At 40.6% G+C, this 19,716-nt stretch overlaps 2 protein-coding genes across 3 annotated transcripts in view; one reads left to right on the top strand and one right to left on the bottom strand.

Annotated features, from left to right (window-relative positions):
* The window catches only part of pvalb7 (parvalbumin 7), a 45,334-nt gene that overhangs the window by 5,870 nt on the left and 19,748 nt on the right, over window positions 1-19,716 (bottom strand). The window contains exons 2-3 of one of the 2 annotated variants that reach the window (XM_085276163.1): window positions 8,636-8,729; window positions 7,550-7,756 (exon numbers count right to left, since the gene is read on the bottom strand). The exons of the other annotated variant lie outside the window; for it this stretch is intronic. The gene's annotated coding sequence lies outside the window, so the exon portion shown is untranslated. The remainder of the gene's footprint in view (window positions 1-7,549; window positions 7,757-8,635; window positions 8,730-19,716) is intronic. 2 annotated transcript variants of the gene reach the window in all.
* ncf4 (neutrophil cytosolic factor 4) overlaps window positions 12,739-19,716 on the top strand; it is a 37,304-nt gene continuing 30,326 nt past the window's right edge. The window contains exons 1-3 of the mRNA XM_085276164.1: window positions 12,739-12,862; window positions 13,210-13,294; window positions 13,407-13,566. Coding sequence (XP_085132290.1) covers window positions 12,831-12,862; window positions 13,210-13,294; window positions 13,407-13,566 — 277 coding nt within the window. The 5' untranslated portion in view covers window positions 12,739-12,830. The remainder of the gene's footprint in view (window positions 12,863-13,209; window positions 13,295-13,406; window positions 13,567-19,716) is intronic.

Here is a 19,716-nt window from a genome sequence, read left to right as displayed (position 1 = left end):
GGTAATAATACCACTTTATCTGTCTTGTTTGGACCGTACCCACATCTTCTGTCTTGATCTGTGCGTCTGTCAATACATTTGGTCCTGTCTCTCACACTCAGTATAACTAATAGCACTGGCTTGGCCATGTTATGAGAGGCTGTAGTTACAACTACTTTTAGAAAATGCCATCAAGGAGTTGCACATGTAGCACTGTGTGAAGTCCAGTTTCTTTATATTTTGTTAGGAAAATGGGGAGTAGGTGTAGCTGTTTGTTGAAAATTAAGGAAACATACATGGGAATACAGTATGTAAGGCAAATAAATGATGCTACAACCAATCAGACAGTATTTCATGGGGGATCCAACTCTGATACTTTTCTGTGTTCATCATTACACACAGTTTTGACAAGATGTCCAACGCTCAACCCAAAACCATGACAGAGCGTCCACCGTGTTTTACAGATAGCTGCACATGGTCTCTGTTGTACCTCACTTCTTACCTCACATCTTCATATGCATATTAATAAAGATTTGAACCAGAAAGGTCAAATTCAGATGCAGTGGTCCATCAGACCTGCTGGCACTGATTTTCAGTTTGGCATACCTCAGCCCTTTCTCCCCGTTCCCTTTCTTGAGAACGACTTCTTGACTCTTTGATTGAGACAATTTTTGATTACATTTCAGTGAACCGCAGATGGATCTTTTCCTAAAAGCCAGATTTTTGGATTGGATTTTTACCTTTTTCTTAAGGACATGGCTTTCAGATGGTGTTTATCTGCTGTAGATTATTTTTAAGACTGCCACGTCTTCTTTGTCCATCACTTGTTCAATTCTTGGCTATTTGGTATATTCAGAAAAAAACAGAAGAGAGCATAATTTGAGAGCAAATTATGTACTTTTGGAACATGCTACCAATAACAGAGAGCCTTAAGACAGCAGTCCCCAACCCCTGGACCGGTCCGTGAGTCGTTTGGTACCGGGCCACGACAGTTGAGGCTCGGGCATGACATTTATAGTTTTCAGGGTTTTTATTGGTTTTTATCGTTAATTTAGTTTCCCTAGGTCTTTTCCTGTGTGTTATGAATAAATCTTCTTTTTTTGGTACCGGTCAGGTTTTATTTTGTTGTATTTATCCTTTGTCTGTGAAAATATTGTCAGACATAAAACAGTCCGTGGCGCAAAAAAGGTTGGGGACTGCTGCCTTAAGATACACTTTCTTTAACTGTCTTTTGCTAAGTTCTCTGTTGTCTGTAGATGCAACTCTGAGTCTGGCTCTTTGGAAGGAAAATATAAAGGATAGATTGGTGGCTCAAGATTTGTAAATAGCACAGTATAAGTTCAGTGTACAAGATACCTTTGTTATACAGAGCTTTGCAGTACTCACTGCCTAATGTAATTCAGAGTGATTAAGAGCAGACACTAAAATTCAGTTTTTATAAGTAAAAGCTACTTAAAATAATGATCAACACCAAGGAACACTATGGCTGTGCTGGCAGCACGAGGTGTCCCAACACCTTCCTAAATTGCTTTATATTGGATTCATAACTTATTCTTGCATTTTATGAATGCATTCAAATGAATTCCACTGTATGAATTGTGCCAAAGAAATGCATTTAATTTTTTTTGATTTGCTAGGATTTCTAACTCATCCAAGGCAAAGTTATGCTGAAGAAGTCTGTTCTTCTTTCTTCTTTCCATCTTTTATCCAAGAGAAACTTTCCCCTCAACTTTTTCTCTCCCTATCTGTCCTTTCATCTTAACATCGTCCTATTTTTTATATCTAATTTCTCTGTCCATATCTTCCTACACCATACACCTGTGCTTATCAGTCTCTGTCTGTATAGGTTGTTAACTTTGTGCCTTTTTTGTTCTCCCCTTTTCTCCCTTTGGTTCGCTTATCTTTTGCTGAGTGATTTAGTAGGCCACCTTGCACCCAGTTAGTCAAGGCCAACAGAGAAATTTATTTGTAGTAGTGCATCTCTGAAAGAAAAGAAAAGTCAGTAAGATACTTTAGTTGTAATAAAACGGCAGCCAGTTAAAGATACGAAGGGCTTTTTTGTTTTTTACTGCAGAGATTTTCATTATGAGCATTAAATGAGATTTCATCCCTGGGAGTTCATGGTTGATTATACCACACTGCCAAGGTATTAGGCTTTCAACATCAAATATTCATTCTCTGCAAATTTTGTGTGGAAGAGAAAGCTGGAAATTACAGCACATTTTAAGCCTTAATAATGACTTGCTAATTACAGGTTTTAATAATCGAACACCTCCATGGTTAGATTTTACTGTTGGCTGTTAGTAATAGTAATGTCTGCCATGGTTTCCAGTGTAAAATTCAGGCACAAAATGTAGTAATGTTATGACATATTCAACTGCAGCTGACACTGTGACTAATAGTATTGTTAAAAAACCCGTTACTAATTAAAGAACAAAAATAGCAACAAAAAATGTAAACATTTTAAATTTAAAAGACTACCAAACATAAAAAGGGAAAATAAAATGTGACTCTCTGTTCCTTCATGTCCTGCGCTGACCCTCTGTTCTGTCCTGAGACACTCTTAGATTTCGCCTCTCTATTGAGTTACCCTCTCGTCAGCACTTTCCAGCATTGTAGAAGAATGGGAAAGGGAGGAGTGAGGTGGTGAGGACAACATGCTGGAAGGATTTGTAGTTGGTGGGGGTGGAGAACGGTCAGGAAGGGAGGATAGAGAAAGACACTGAGATACACAAAGAGGAATTTGCAGCTTGTTCATGAGATCTCTACAGTCTTGGTTTATTATTAGACTTGTCAAAGGTTTTTGACAGTGTCAACCAAAACATCCTTGATAGAAATGTGGCTTCACAGTGTTTACAACTTAGTAAAGAAAAGTCTGTAGCTAATAACAAAGATGATTAAAATAGAATTAACCTACTTTTTGGACTACAGTGGTCCCTTGTTTATCGCGGGAGTTACATTCTAAAAATAACTCACGATAGGTGAAATCCACAAAGTAGCCAACTTAATTTTTTACAATTAGTATAGATGTTTTAAGGCTGTAAAACCCCTCACTACACACTTTACACACTTTTCTCAGACAGGCATGGACATTTCCACACGTTTCTTTCATTTCTTTTGTTGGGGGGAACCTACAAACATACAGTACAACACTTCGGAGTCACACTGCTAGCAATTGAAGATTCATGTAAATTTGAAAAGCTGAACGAATTCTGTACTGTACAGGAGACACGGCACGAGATCGATTGACAATGGTCTCCAGCCAGTCAGGATGCAGAACACAATGCGCTGTAAAAGACAACAAAACCCCAAACAAACAAACAAAAAACCATGCAAAATTGCACAAAAAAAATCAGTGAAACAGACAAGCTGCGAAAGTTGAGCCACGTTATAGCGAGTGACCGCTGTACATGAGTCCAACTACTTCTACTGCTCTCTTTGAATGGCCTACAGGGGTCTGCAAAAATATGCTTTTTATTTATTTATTTATTTATTGCTGATACGGCTTTTTATTTCACATCCATACCTAATTTGAATTTTGCTGACTTTCCTCAGTAGGTAGTCTCTTTATGGACCCACTTTCCCAATCAGTTCAATTCAGTTTTATTTACAGTTGTGGTCAGAAATTTACATACAGTATGGGCATGAATGTTGACTCTGTAATGACTTAAAAAAACATGAACTAGGTGCACAAGTTTGAATTTATTTTGGGTTTTCTGTAATACACAGGGTCAAAAGATTCTACAATGTCTTGAAACTGGGCAAGACAAAGGCTTAGTAACGTCTCATTAGTGATGATAATTGAATACAACTGGTACTTTCTCTTTGTCAGCATAAAAATGATTTCTTTGAGAGCACTCATTGGATTGACCAGTACACAGAACAATGGGAAAGTCCAAGGATCTAAGATCCAAGAAGGAGGACTGTAGATTTTCACATGTTGGCGAAGTCTCTTGGAACCGTTTCTTTACAACTCCAGATTCCTGGATCATCAGTTCAAACAATTGTACTTTAAGTGCAAGTTGATTCAGATTCAGGAACAACCCTTTAACCACTAAGGCTCAGGCCTGTCATGCACTAGAAACTGCTGCCACACCAGCATTACTGTTGACATTAAAGTAAGTTTCACATCAGCATAGACTGAAAGGTTGCCCACCAAGAAAAAAGCCCCGGCTCCAAAATTGACAGTTTCACGCTCAACTGAAATTTGAGGCTGACCACACGGACAAGTCAAATGCTTTCTAGAGAAAGGTTGAAAGAGAGACTGAACTATTCTGTCATGATGACAAAAGATATGTTTGGAGGAGTAAAGCTGAAGCTTTCAAAGCTAATAACATTGTACTAGCTGTCAAGCATGCTGGTAGTAGCGTCATGTTCTAGGACTGTTTTGCAGCCAGTACTGGTACATTGCATAAAGTGGATGGAGTAATGAAGAAGGAGAAATGTTGTCTCCAAATGTTTCAACTTCACCTCACATCGGCAGTTAGACGGTTGAAACGTGGACACAATTGGATGTTTCAACAGGCCAATGATCCCAAATATGCACCATATTTTTCATTTGTGATGTCCATGTCTCTCTCTGAACTGGAGATTGCTATACATGCATTTATTTCCTCATGCTTGGACTATTGTAACTCATATTGTAACTCACTGTCTAAGCATAAGGTTCTCTGGATCGTCTGCAGGTTGTGCAAAACGCTGCAGCTAGGCTTTTGACAAAATCCTCTAAGTATTCACATGTGACACCGTTGCTATCTGGGCTACACTGGCTTCCTGTTGAATTCAGAGTCCATTTTAAGATCCTGGTCTTGACTAATAGAGCTTTGCATGGACTGGCACCAGCCTACATCTCTGATATGCTACAGCCCTATGTCCCTAGCAGGTCCCTGAGGTCATCTGATCAGGGCTTACTTATTATAAAACAGACTAAGATGAGAACTGGTGATAGAGCTTTTGCCACTGTGGCCCCGAGACTGTGGAACTCTTTCCCCCAAACCGTAAGACTGTAGACTCAGTAGTTGTTTCAAAAACAACTAAAAACTCACCTTTTTAAACTGCTTCTGGTTAATTTTTGCCTGTTTTATATTGTCTGTTTTACCTTTTTGTGGCTTTTTATCTTATGTACAACACTTTGTGACTCTGTCTAGAAAGGTGCTATATAAATAAAATGCTATTTATTTTATTTATTTATGTGTAATTATGTGTTATATGTACGCTAACTGATGACTTCTTTATTGTGTTTGGGATTTTAGATGATCCCCAAATGAAATGAAAGTGCAAGAAATGAAGACCAAGAGTTTGAAGGCACAAATTGGGGTTATAATGGAGTGTGATTACTGCCAGAGAGAGTTACATAAATACAGTGTAGGCTGAAGAGACACTCGTGATTATAAACTGTTTAATTGGCCAAGACAGCTTAACACTGAAGTGAAAATAGGCAATGAAAAAAAACAGGGTGACTGCTATACAAGACAGTAGATTCAGAAATAGATAAATGATGTAGACACACATCAGACTGAAAATAGAGAGAATGTGAGAAAGACAGTGACAGACAGACACAGGGAGTAAGAGGAATTAAATTTGTTTTTAATCACCAACTTGCTATTCAGCAACAGGTGGTATATGACATCGTGGCAGGGGTAGCTACAAGCCACAGCTGTCTATGTGAATAAGTGTGTATGAGTGGTATTGATATCAGTGGGGCATCCCTTGTCTACTTAACCAAAGATTAGCAGATATTGGCCCTAAAAATAAACACAGGGGAACCCGGTGTGCTTACTGATCAGGGGTGGAGCTGGAGAATATCGGACGTTTCACTTGTACAGTCGGGACTCAAAGGCCTCGTTCGCTCAAGAAGAAATAGCATCTTACTCACTTGCAGAGTGTGGAAGCATGTCTTTTAACACAACTGCTAGAAGAATAGATGCGTTTGGGGGTGATATTTGTTCATTTACTCCCTGGATTCACAAATGAAACCCCAACAAAATTAAAGCTGCTGTGCCGAGTAACTCCGTATTAATGGATCAGATAATTTCATCCATGTAAGAATCGCAAGAAGTAACAGATAACAAATACCTGACTCTGCAGTTCCTCTCAGCAGAACAGAGCACCATTGAATCTGTTTCTTCTCTGCTCTACATCACTCTCATTAAGCAGCACCAGTAGTTTTAGTGAACTGCTACACTGCTTTCACAAGAATATGAATACTAACCAATGAACTTACTGAACAATCGATTTTGCCAGGAGTTGGTTAGTACTGCACTGTAATACATTTTCTTGAGAGGAGCAAAACTCTAATGTTTAGTTAATGTTAGTGTTCCTCCGTGAGATTAAGTATTGGAATTTCAGGAGCAGGACCACGCCTCCAAACACGCTCCTTCCGGTTCTCATCTTTATAGGTTCCCCCAGTTCTCCACCCTCCCTCCCCTTTTCTGTTCTTTAACGTCTTCACTTCTATTTAGTTCATGGGGATCTGCCAGGCCCGGGAGTCGTCGCCAGTCGCCTTCGAGGCCCTCCCCAAACCGCAGCTCATTTCATGTCCAAGCATTCCCCTTTACTTACTAAAACGCTGTCAAACCTAAAATGAGGATGTGGGCCCAGCCAGTGAATAGCAACTCTTGGGGTATAGATAACGGTATCACAGCTTATCTGCTTCACCGGCTGAGTGTCCATCAGGTCGATAACATTGATTATATGAAACTGCTTTTAATGTGATGTAAACTGCTTCAAGCTCAAGCAGATTTCTCAGACTCCGTCTCAAATATATAAAACTTGACATGGAAACTGACTCATTTTTGACCTGTGAGGTTTGCAGATCTTCGTGTCCACTTGTTTGCGCTTGACTGCAGCGATGCTCGAAACCTTGTCAGTTCAGCTCAGGCCAAAATGCACAGTAGAGTGGGAGAAGGAAGGCCCGCAGTTTTCCAAATGTGCACCACAGGCACCGGTGTTTGTGGTATATTTAGTTCTAATATTAGGGCCGGCGTGTGTGGGAGTGTGTGGGAGATGGTGAGTTTTTAAAGGAATGCACCAAGTTCTTGGGAGGTTAGCCTGTTACTCAGCCAACCTGTTAAATAATGAGAAACCAAATTTTTCCATTATCTGAAAGATTCCAGTTAGTCATGCTCATTGCTTATTACGTGCTATGTTTAGGGACGGTGGGTGACTAGCTTTGTGTCTATAATTACAACACTGGAACTCTAAAAAAGAGCTAAACCTAATCCTCACATCTCCTTTTTTTAATACTTACTGTTGCTGAAAACTGTGTGTCTTACTAATCTGACATTAGCTGAGTACAGTAATTACAAATATGCGTCATTTTACGTTATTCAAAACAAGTGTTAACAAGTGGCCATTAAATTCGATCTGAAGTGAAAGACATTGATCATCCTGTTATCATGCAGTGCACCACTGAGAAAACTTTGATCCTGGCATTCATGCAGACATTGCGTTCACACCACCCACCTAACATCACTGCAGAGCCTGTGTCTGTGTCAGTTCTCAGTCATCCAGGTCATGTTAATTTAAGGAACTAGGCGGTTAGGGACAACCCCCTCTAGGGTTTAAATACCTGGGACTCTCCACCTTTAGGTTTTAAATCTGAAGAAGCCTCTTGGATGAGCGGTAAAACATCTTCATGAAACTTAGAGAAGTCCAGTCGCCTTCTTTTCCAGCTTCTGCAGACCATTTGCACTCCCTGTGGCACCAGCACTCACCAACAGCAGCAGCCTCCCCGAGCAGACAATGACCCCTGCAATGTCGCAGAACCTGCTCAGAGCTGCCTCAGAAACACAAAACAAACATGAGCCTATGATGTCGTCTTGACTGAAGTCAAGTCATACAACATGAGCAACATACATAAGCATACACAAGCCTGCTCCACTGAGGCTGCACTGGTCTACATACTGGTGCCACCAGAGATCTTGTGTTCATGCACCGACAGGTCTGTTCTGACAACGTGGTGGAAATCTGCAGATTATTAGGAAGGTGGTTTCAGTGTTGCTGATGGTGGTGTGGATATCCAATATTTAGAATGTACACCTAGCATCAGAATGGGGAAGAAAGGTGATTTGAGTGATTTGAAACTTGGTGTGGTTGTTGTCTGAGTATTTGAGAAATTGCTGGTGCACTGGTATTTTCCCAACAAATCATCTGAGGTTTATAGCGTGCCACCATCGTGCTGTGTGGCATTCCAGAGGTAGATTTTAGATTTCGGCTCAGAGTTTTCATCACACAAAACAAAGACTCAGCATTTAGGTTACTGCCCAGCTTCACCTCTTCCTCTTTCTGCTTTCCTAATGATGTTACCACGGCAACAAGCTGCCGACATGTCAAACACAATCTGGGTGCTGAGACTTTCTGTCAGTCCCCCTTCTTCTGTTTCTCTGTGTGTATACGTGTGCACTGGTACCTGTCAACTTAATGGCTTATTAGATTTCATCAACACTTTTTTACAGCGTGCTTGTGTTTCAAAGATATAGTCCAAGGCCAGCATGCAATAAACTATATACAAACACTGTTACAGTACCCTCTTTTACAAGCGCACAAACACATAGGGAAACTCCTCCACTGACATGTATACGCATTCCCAACAGCAAATTCACCCGGACACACGTACACTCAAATGCGCAGAACAGACTCCAGCAGCTGGCCTGACCTTGAAGATAAATACACCCTTGAAAAATGCTTCTGCAATTCATGGCTGGCGGTGGTGTGTTATACGAGCAGCGTTTCAAGGGATCCATCTCGGGCTGCGTGAAAATAGATATGGAGTCAATATGTGATGCACTCACACACACACACACACACATACATCCATCTGTGCACCATCTTTTTCTCTCATGCACGCAAGGTCACTGTATTACACTCAATTTCTTGAACAAATCATCATTTTTTTCCATTTTCTCTCACTCTCCCGATTGTTCTTTCTTGTAGTTGAGTATTTTGCTGTTTGCACACTGAGTGTAACTGAATCACATGACTGCAACTGCTCCAATCTCTTGTCAATCTGAGCATGTAGATTTGCCACTAATCTGCTGATTTAGGTGTAGTTACAATTCTTGTGATTCACTGTGCTGGCTTAAAGCAGATGTTGTTTCTTTGTGTGCAGCTGTCCAGCTATAAACAAGTGCTGAGCTTGGATATAACTGTAAAAAAAAGTAACGAGTATGTGAAAGTCATCAGTTAGTCAATAACTTTCGTGGCATCTTGAGCACTTAGAAAACCATTTTATACTGGACGGTAAATCAGTTCGTTTTTTGTTTCTATCCAACTCCCACACATTAACAACTGCACTGACATCTAGTGTTTGAAGCTTTAATAACCCCATATTTAATGTTTGAACTGTTCAAAACATTTTATTGCACAATTATGTCCCTTCATTGGAATGTCAGCGTCACTAGCTGCTGCCTTTATTAACTTATGAATGTCAGTAACGAGAGACACCCGACAGGTGAGCGCTGAATGAAGGCAGGCTAGTGTCAAAGTGTGTGTGCATGAGATAAGATGTGAGAGAAAAACTGACTAAATAGGTGGTGGAGAAAGCTTGTCCTGAACACGCCTTCAAGAACAATGACTGTTCTGATCTCACCATTATGCTTCTCAGTCAAAAGCCAATAAGAGCCTTTGTACACATGCACCGTGTACACATGCACAGTGTACACATGCACAGTGTACACATGCAGTCGTTATTACTGTAAATAGCTCATTCTGGTAGGCATTTGTTCTCAGTTAAAACACTTTACTGTACATGTAAAGATCTCTGTTTGACATCCTAATTTATTATCTGATCGCAAAATGCGGTCAGCAAAAATGACCAGTCATGCACGTCACTTAAAGATTTTTCGATTTTTCTTTTTTTTCTGTCTAATTTATGTCAGTTAAATTTAAACCGTGTCTCTCAAAAATCAAAGTTCCCTGTATCAGGGTTTTACACAGTATGAAAGGCCGGATAAATGACACTGTTATTAGAAAGGTGCTGCTCTGAGAAAAGTTGGAGGAATTTGGCATTTTTCAGGTCGTTGTTTTGGTTTTTCTCCTTTTGTTTTGACGCCATAATGCAATGGTTACAACAGTAATTGATGAAACACAGAGACATGCTACTTCAGCTTTCTCCTACAGTCCAACATCCCTGGTTAACCTGTTGGAGTATAAATGAAGTGTGCATGTGAGCATGAATGGTTGCCCGTCTCTCTGTGTTAGCTCGTTGATAGACTGACGACCTGCTCGGGGTTTATCCCACCTCTCGTCCTCTGACAGCAGCCAGCTCTCCTTTCCGGCACCCTGAACTGAAGCGGCAGAAGAAAATGAATAAATGGTTGGATGGATGGAGATTTCTCAGGTTTTTATTTCACGTTTTCAGTCATTACGTAGTTTTATTTTCACTTGCTTTTTTAAACTTTGGATTCACTGGCTAGGTTTAAGAAAAGATTGTGCCTTCTTTCAACACATTATCTTAAAAAAGTCCTTTACTTGCATTTGTATAATAATAATAATGATGACAAGTTGGAAGTGAGATCATCGCACATCTAAAGATATCTTCTGCATATCTGTGAGACGCCATTATGATGTAGTTCTTTTAGTAGCTAAAGAGCCAGATATTTCTCTCCGAGGTAAAATGAGAATGGATATTCAGCTTTATTGAGTCTGTTCCATTTGAAAATAGCTAATTACCACATTATGACAGCTTTATGGAGTTATAATATGGCAGTGCTGGGTTTACAGATTGTTCTACAGAACCATCAAGCATAAAAATGCCATCTAATACACACTGACACCATTGGCAGTTGTAATTTCCTCCTTGTGCCTCTGTACTGCAGGTATTATATTATTCTGAGCTAAATGACAAAAGTGAGAGGGGTCCTGCTCGGAGACCATCTGTGTACCCTGTAATCTGCCTTCTGTGTACCTCGGGTATTAAATGTTAACCCATGTTTGGCCTTTGCCTCAAAACTTCCTGTTTTTTTTATTTTAAATAACAGAGAAAATAATACGTGTGGTTACAGTTAAACATGCTGGCAGTTCAATGATTATTGATCACTTGTACTTAACTGTGACTCTGGGCTTAAACTGAGATATAGCAGATGCAAAGGTCTGGTGGAGCAGACCTGACAGGGCAGGTAAACTTATGGCATGTTCACTGAGTATCAGAGTACATTCACACGTTTTCAGATGTCTTATTCAGCTTAGGTTATATAGAGATGTGTGCTGTTTATTTCTATTTCAACACTGATTTAAAGAGTGTTGAACTACAGGAATATTTGTAAACAAATCCTTTATCCATTATATTAGGTCAAAAATAAGTTTACTCGATGTTTCATGGTTAAACACAACTGAAAATTGTATTCAGTGGTCAACATTTGCAGTTAACTATAGACATACAGGATGGCAGCGGAAATCGGACCTATTTAGTTTGCACAGATGCGGTGCAGTGTGTCCAACAAGGCTATCACTACTGAAGAGGCCTCTTACTTGGTCACAGGAAACTTGCTAATCAGTTCAAGTTATTTATTGTAATTTTAACTTCCTGGTGGTGGATGTGGCTGGTTGTACATATACTCTGAGGAAGTGTTTCAAAAATAAACCATGAAAGGGACAAAATCCTGAGAAATGCTTGGGGAGTCCCAGTGCTTCATGTAAACCACACAGTTCTATTTTAAAATCTGCCACCGAAACTGGTTTACAGAAGGGGAGCGGCACCTTAAAACTCAAACACACACACACAAAATGAAATTTATTTATAGCTGAAAATATATATACATAACATATGTATAATGTATATTATTCAGTGCATGTTACTGGTGAGAGTCTTTTGAGGGGTGCTCAAGGACACAAAATTCGTTCAGCTAGTAGCAAGCATATTGCATTTTAGTATGATTTTCTGAGCATTGTAACGTCACAACATCAAGAAAGCTTCAACTGCCTCCAGGATGTTACAGTGCACACACACACACACGCACACACACACACATTACATAGCATCAAAAACATAATTTGGGAGCGCCGACGCATTGCCAGCTGCCAGCCAAGGATCTGATGTCCTTTGTCATTTTAGTCGTTGTCCTTAACCTCCACCTTATCCTTGGCGGTTTTGAAAGAAAAACCGTTTTCTTGAGGTTTGAGCCACGAAGCAAAAAACATTTGCAAACAGTATATTGCACTATATACTGTTTATACCCCCCCCAGGGATTGGATCCTAGAATCGCCCCTGGCGCACATTCAGAAACTATAGAAATTCGAAACCTGCTGATTAATAATTCTGCTTCCAATTTACAACTTATATTGAAAAAGAAAGAAAGTAAAAAAGAAACCGAGATCAGCTCTCGCAACGTGCGCGATGCCTTGCCAGTGCAAAGAAGCGTGAAGTGTGTCACACATGCTGGGTTCATGGAGTACTTACTTGTAAAGTGTGTAAACACAGGCACAAACAGATGGAGCACATTTACGATGGCTCTGAAGGACCGAAAAATCCAGTACGAAAGGCTGTACACCACAGATATCTAAACGCTCACTAAGTCGCATCTAAGTCCGCATACGGTTATTTTCTGCTTGAGTGTTTGAGTTTTTATCCTTATGCGTTTTTGTTTCCAGTGAAATTTACGCTTTTACCACATGGATTGTCAGCTGATGACGCCTGTGCGTGTTATCTGTATGTGTGCAGTGAGACTTCCCCACACATCTGTGCGGCCAAACGCGCGCACCCGTCTGCTGATCTTTTTTTTAAGGAACTTTCGCTTCCTGTTGCTTTTCTCCGCACTATTGCGCTTGTCAGTTTGAAAGTCAGTCAGCCTGTGGTGTGTGTGAAAAGTGCTTTGTTCACTAGCAGCTTTAAAGTTTCTTCTGCGTTCATCATCATGTCTCTGCCGCAGCAGTTACGCGACCAAAGGTGAGTCTGTCTACAGGTGACAGGTTAGAGTCGGTGAGCCGATGTTTTGCGCACAGACTGGCTGCGAAGTTCATTTCTGATCGCTGGTGAATAATTGTAACATATCTAATTTGATCTAAAAAGACCAAACTAAATCAAGATCAGCATGTTTTATGGTTGTTTTACTCATACAGCTGTCATCATGTTAAAAACAAAACCTTTTTAATTGTAGATTATGTTTTTCTTTGTTTGCTTGTGTGTGTGTGTGTGTGTGTGTGTGTGTGTGTGTGTGTGTGTGTGTGTGTGTGTGTGTGTAAGTTTTTCTTTGTGTCATTTTTGTCTTAAATGATCTGGTCTTGTTGCTTTAGTGACTTTGATCAGCTCCCTCTCAACATCCCAATCAGCGCCACCATTGCTGATATCGAGGAGATTAAAGGCTTCATCGACTACTTTGTAAGCATTAAAAAAACTAAAGGGCTGAGATGTTTTTCACTGAGACTGGCTCAGAATACCAGGCTCAGCCGTTTCTTTTTCTCTTTCATTCATGCCTCCGTTTCTCTCTCAGAGGTTCGTGATTGAGGTGAAGACTAAAGGAGAGAGTAAGTACCTAATCTACAGGAGGTACCGGGAATTTTTCAACCTCCACCAGATCCTCGAGGCCAGGTACTCTTCAGAAAACCTGGCCAAACTGGGCCCAAACACCTGCATCTTGCCTCCTCTTCCAGGTGTGTGTGTGGGTGTGCACTGTTGATCGTCAGTGGCATGCACGGTGCAAGATTTCATGTCGCTCAAATATGCGCTTGTTAGTGTCCGGCTGCTGGCAGATTGGTTGTTATGCCCTCTGAAGCTTATCTAAATCTTTTCAGGCATGCCTCGTACTCGGACTATGTCAACAGTCACAGCTTCTGATTTTCAGTCTTGCTAAATTGCTTTTCTGAATTGCATGGTATGTGCTGTGATTTCCACCATGGCAGAAATGGCCCACATAAGAGCTGGTGGGTTCACTAACTCAAGGCAAACAGACTGAATTTGAATATGTTCCCTAAAAGTCAAACAATAGTTTGGTCTAGTGTGAAATATTGTAATGAGTGTGGGAAAATGGTATCTACTGTAATGGTTAGTTTCACAGTTTAGCTGTGTCAAAGTTACACAAAGGGAACTCCTACTGGATCCTTCCTGTATTGTCGCTCCATAACCTTACATGCTTGCATGCTTATTCTCCTCCATGCATAGGAGAGCAGGTTCACAGAGACACCTGACTGAATTTCCTCTCTGTCTCTGGAAGAACTGAAACCCCTCTGAATACTCTTTACTAAATGCATACGGCTGCTGTGTTTGTTGCTGTGCTTACATTTTGTTGTTTTGATTTTGTTTTTCTCATGTATTCAGGGGGAGATTGAGACATAATTGGATGCCTTTAGTGAATTAATATTGATATTATAAAGAATAAAAACTGTTGCGTCCCTTAAAGATTTGATTAAGTTTGGTGGGAGCTCACTTCTATTCAAATCCGATTCTATTTAAGCCACAAGAGCTTAGTTATAGCACACTTTAGGCACCCATTGCTGCATAATAATGTGAAGCATGAGTGCTCCAAATGCTGCATTTACAATCCTCTTTCTCCACCGAGACATCCGCAGAAAGAAGATTGAGATCTACTTTTGCTCAGCTGAAGTAAAATGGGTTTAGAATGAAGTTTATATTCTACCAAACCCAGTGAACTTTATTGTGCTTTTTCTTTTATTCGCGCTCGAATCTTTAGACACACTTGAAGCATTTACTGTCATGTTATGTGGCTAAATGTCAAAAATCCAGCATTACAAGCCAGCAGGTATCATGGTGCCCCTACAAGGTCAGTTTAAACCAAACCATACATCAGAGGACAGTAATTCCTTTAATCCACAACGATTGACATTCAGATTAGTCAGGAAAGAGCATATGGAAAGAAGGGCAGATGAATGCCACGGGCAAAATACAGAGACTAACTTGAATAGAGAAGGGAAAGAAGAGCAAAATTGAAGGGGAAGATTTTGAGAGACAGTAAGAAGAGGGTGATTTATTCATTCATCCATTTCCAGGGGCTTCAGGTATGTAGCAGCCGACGGAGCAGAGAAACCCAAGCACCCTTTTTGTAGTAATCAGTGACTTGTATGCTGAAGCACCAGCTGGGGGATACAATTGCTCCATCGTGACCACTTTTGTCCCTGGATTATCTGTGTCGGGAACAAATCTAAACTCAGCAGAGCAGGACATCGACTCACTTTAGCATGCTAGTTAGCTGCAGGTTGATACTGAGGTTTTTCTTACTGATGGAATATACTGACTTGACTGATTTCATCATGATTTGGTGACTTTAAAACAGCCATTTTAAACAAGCATTGCATCCCTGCCATTACTGAAATTAAAAGTACAGCCAAACATTCTGCTAGCTTGTGCTTAAACTATACATGCTAGTTTGTACTCAAGGTTAATGGGCTCTTTGCTATGATGGCTAAGATGGTGCATTTCTTATGTTATCACTGAAGTTCTTGAAAACTCCTATCATGGCTTCACTTAACTGGAGTATTATCACTGTTACTTCACTTCTTAAATGCTGTCAAAATGAAAACTACTATCTTAAAAGAGACCTTATAAAGACTACAACTGTAAAAGTATTTTGAAACATCCATACCTTATGCCTAGAGTTTTATATTGAGTCGCTTCTTGCTGGGTACTTAAGTGTCTGTGAACAGAACTTTACTTTTGAAGGGAGGCTGAATCATATAAGTAGAAATAAGAAAGAAGTTCAACCAACAGAGTGCATCTAGACAGTTAACTCATTCACTGCCAGGGTTTTTGAGCATTTTTACTCATTTTTGAAGAGCCACAGAAAACTGTGTGTTATGATCATATAAACGCTGAACCTACCAAAATGAAGAACAGACTCTCTTCTTCCATCCAAAAAAAAAAAGCTTGTTTCTACCATTTTCCATTCTTTAGTAATCAGCTGTAGAAGAGAGGTGGGTTCCACCAAAAATGCCTGTTTTGACCACAAAAAGGGAGAAAACGAGCTTTTTGTGAAAAATACATTTCAAGCAGTCTGATGTTCACTGACAAGCTGCCCGAGGTTGTATTCTAGCCCCTCCCATTGGAAACGTAATTGACGTCTATAGACGTCAATGGCAGTGAATGAGTTAACAATCTGGAAGAAAAGTCACTTTCCACTGCAAATGAGCTGCTGTCGAAGAAGATTAAGCTCTGGATGAAATGCCTGTACTGGCCACAATGAAACAAAAAATTTAAATTAGGAAAAGTTGGTAAGTGTGATAATGAGTCAACTACTGAAGTGCTTTTTAGAGCTCACTGACAGGCAGAGAAGACGGAGGTATGTGAATCCCATTTCTAACCCACCTAGTTTTTAATATACAGTAGTTAATGAAGGTTTTAATTTGATCAATTTTGACAGCATTGATGAAAAGACAGGGTTATACTAGCAGGGCACTCAGATCTCTACTAAAACCCAACAGTCTGATAGTCATTTGTTAAAAAATAATGTAAAAGATTGGTTAATTAAATTCCTACTCTAGCGTTCACCTGCCCATATTCATATAATTCCGTAAATACATCATCTAGTGGTCCGAACACAAGAATTATTGAGCAGTAAGCTAACAGGCTTCAGAGTTCCCACTGTGGTGTAATTTTTTCTTTACATGAGAGCACACCCATTGCCTCCAACTCATGTAGCTGCTGCTGCTGGCAGGCGCTGGAGCAGGCTGTAGCTGTGGCTGGAATCCAGGGCCTCAAGCCTTTATCACAAGCACTGTTTGATCATTCTAACACCAAGTAAGCCTGCCATTTTTGGATGATATCTGTTAGCTGCCAAGTTTACATTTGACTCTTTGGTCCAAAATGCAGCAACACAGATTCTTTAGCATAGTGTCAGTTACACTGCTGCCAGCTCCAAGTTAACATTTAGTCAACAAAAACATTTAGTTAGACCTAGCTAACCTCGTTACAGTAGTCCCAAAAGGTTGATCTGTTTATCTGGATGTAGGGTTTTCAGTGGGAGGAGTGTTTCATCACTCATCCAAGTGACTTCCTCCGTATCAGCTGACTGCAGGTTTCCCCAACCAATGACTGGAACTAGCCCACTGAATGAACATTGGGCTGTGAGATCAGTTCCTTGATCTCACAGCCCAATGTTCATTGAGAGACGTTTCGTCACGTTTCGTCACTCATCCTTCGTGACTGAAGAAGTCACTTGGATGAGCGACGAAACGTTTCTCCCACTTTTGGGATTTACTTACTTAGATGATTGAGCATGCATCAAGGCCCGTTACAGGAGATCTGGTGATTCTTTGCTAATGTTAAAACACCCATTTTGAACAAGTAGTCTTCCAAAATTGCCAATATTAATGGATTAGTCCAGAAAGGTTATAAATGTTGCGCTTCACGGAGAATTTGATCAGATGAAAGCATACCGAACAATCAAAAGACTAGCTGACATGGGCACTGCAGCCCAGCAGATGTAATTTCAAATTGTCTCCGAGATCTTTAAGAGACCAAAATTAGAATGAATAGGTTCTTCTTTCCAATCCCACCTAACAAATTTCATTGAAAAGCTGGCTCGGTAGTTTTTCTGTAGTCCTGCTAAGAGACAGCCAAACATGCCAAAGCAATCACACTCTGCACTGCTATTCACCTTGATGATGGATGTAGGATAAAATAATCAAAAGCACAGAGACTTGAGATAAAATATTGTAATGTGAAAGCCAAAGTATATTCAGGCCTCAGTCACTGTTTGTGCTGCTGTGTGGCTGTGTCTGTCCTCATCTGCTCTGTGGCTTTGGCTTTATTCAGCTCATTGTTTCCCCATAAGTCTGTCTGTCTGGGAGGCGGCGTCAGTGTCTGTATTGATTATCAGTGGCTGGAAACCAACATGTGCACCAATAAAAGCCTGAGGGCTTTGAATGGGTGGCTCGGAGCATTGATTTAAGAAGGATGAGGACAGACAGAGGTGATTGTTTTGTGTGTAGATTACAAATAGATTACAGATTTATTTCTGTGGATTCACAGGCTTTAGCTTGGTTATTAACTTGTCATTGTCATTATTAAACATTATATTTACTTGGCAAAATGGCTCTGTCTCATCATTAGAACTACTAGTCACATTATAGTTGCAGTTTTCATTTGATTCAATTTAAAATACAAAACTAAAGTAAAAATGCATTTAAACTAGCTTATAAAAGTGAGCCATTGAGGACTTGCACAAAAACTAAAAAGTCTGCATGTAGGGAAACACAAGTTGAGATGGGTACTGGACAGCTGGTTATTGGCACTTAAAAAAAAACAACAACCCAAACTTAATACCGTACATGGTGGTGGGATGTTGTTGGTATTGAAGTGGGACACTACAGTAAATTAAAGTCAGGGGAAAAAGTTGATCAAATACACTTTGGTGACCATTTGCCTCAGGTTGAGACATAGTGGGGGTGTCCAAATTCATGGGCTGCATCCTCCTGAGGCCGCATTTGTAGGCTGATTACGTCACAGCGACGTGACGAAGGCTGTCCAAATTCGTAGACTCCTCTGAATTCAGCCGACAAATGCATCCTCCTTTTCCGCAAATTTGAAGGATGGGTCAGGTGTATCCTTCGTGGCCCACCATATCCCAGAATTCTTAGCGCAGCCCAGCCAATTCCGGTTTTCAACAATGGCGGCCGCTACTAAGTTTTAATATTACTCTTATTACTCTTTCTGGGTCCCAAAATACACTTTTAACATAAAAACATGTGTAAACTTCAAATATCTGCTCAGTTTATCAAGATATCACATATTTGCAAAAGTGCTCCGACGTTTTCGGAGACGTCTGTTACCCACCAGCTCGATAGCTAGCCGGGAAACTCCCGGCAAATCATTGTCAGATCACTGCGGTCGTTTGCTACTCAGGTTAAACGTGATATATAAGTCACTTGGGGCAATCGTGGCTCAAGAGTTAGGAGTTCGCCTTGTAATCGGAAGGTTGCCGGTTCGAGCCCCGGCTTGGACAGTCTCGGTCGTTGTGTCCTTGGACAAGACACTTCACCCGTTGCCTACTGGTGGTGGTCAGAGGGCCTGGTGGCGCCAGTGTCCGGCAGCCTCGCCTCTGTCAGTGCGCCCCAGGGTGGCTGTGGCTACAATGTAGCTTGCCATCACCAGTGTGTGAATGTGTGGATGACTGGATATGTAAAGCGCTTTGGGGTCCTCAGGGACTAGTAAAGCGCTATATAAATACAGGCCATTTACTTAGATAACCTAAAAATGTTATTATTTGGCTGTTTTTCAGTGTTTTGTTTTTTTTGTGAATAAATCAGTCTGGCAGAGATTAAAGTTATTTGATAAAATAAAACTTCCCTCGGGTGGGTTCCTCCTTGGTTTTCATTGAGCTGAATAAACATCAAACAGAAAACTGATTAAACAGAAGTGTGAGATGGTCGAGAATTTACGTCTGTGTCCTGTTATATTTTAGATAGCAAGGAGCAGACGGCTGAGTTTATTAAACTCCACCAAGACAGTGGTGACGCAAATCTGAAGGCTAGACTGTCCAATTTCACAGCTGTTTACTTCCAGCCTACCCGACCTTCTGAGGACCCGGCCCACGTGGACCGTGAAGGACGGGTCCTCAGGAGGATGCAGCCCATGAATTTGGACACCCCTACTGTCACTTCAGCTCTTCTTTGATTCTGTGTTTAGCTATGTACAAAGCGCTAATGTTGCCATGCTAGCATGCGAACATACTCAGTTGCAATGCTAAAATGCTCATGTTCAGCGGGTGCAGTGTTTTCCATCATTATCATTTTAGCTATTTTTGTGTTATTTTGCTAGCTTTGCTGATTACTACAAAACTGAAAGCATAT

This window comes from Mchenga conophoros, linkage group LG6 (genome assembly GCF_057382185.1).
Source record: "Mchenga conophoros isolate Kocher_MC1m ecotype Shallow Benthic linkage group LG6, M_conophoros_male_GT1.1, whole genome shotgun sequence".
Classification (NCBI taxonomy): Eukaryota; Metazoa; Chordata; class Actinopteri; order Cichliformes; family Cichlidae; genus Mchenga; species Mchenga conophoros.
Note: the sequence above shows the minus strand (reverse complement) of the source record. Positions and strands in the feature narration are given on the sequence as shown.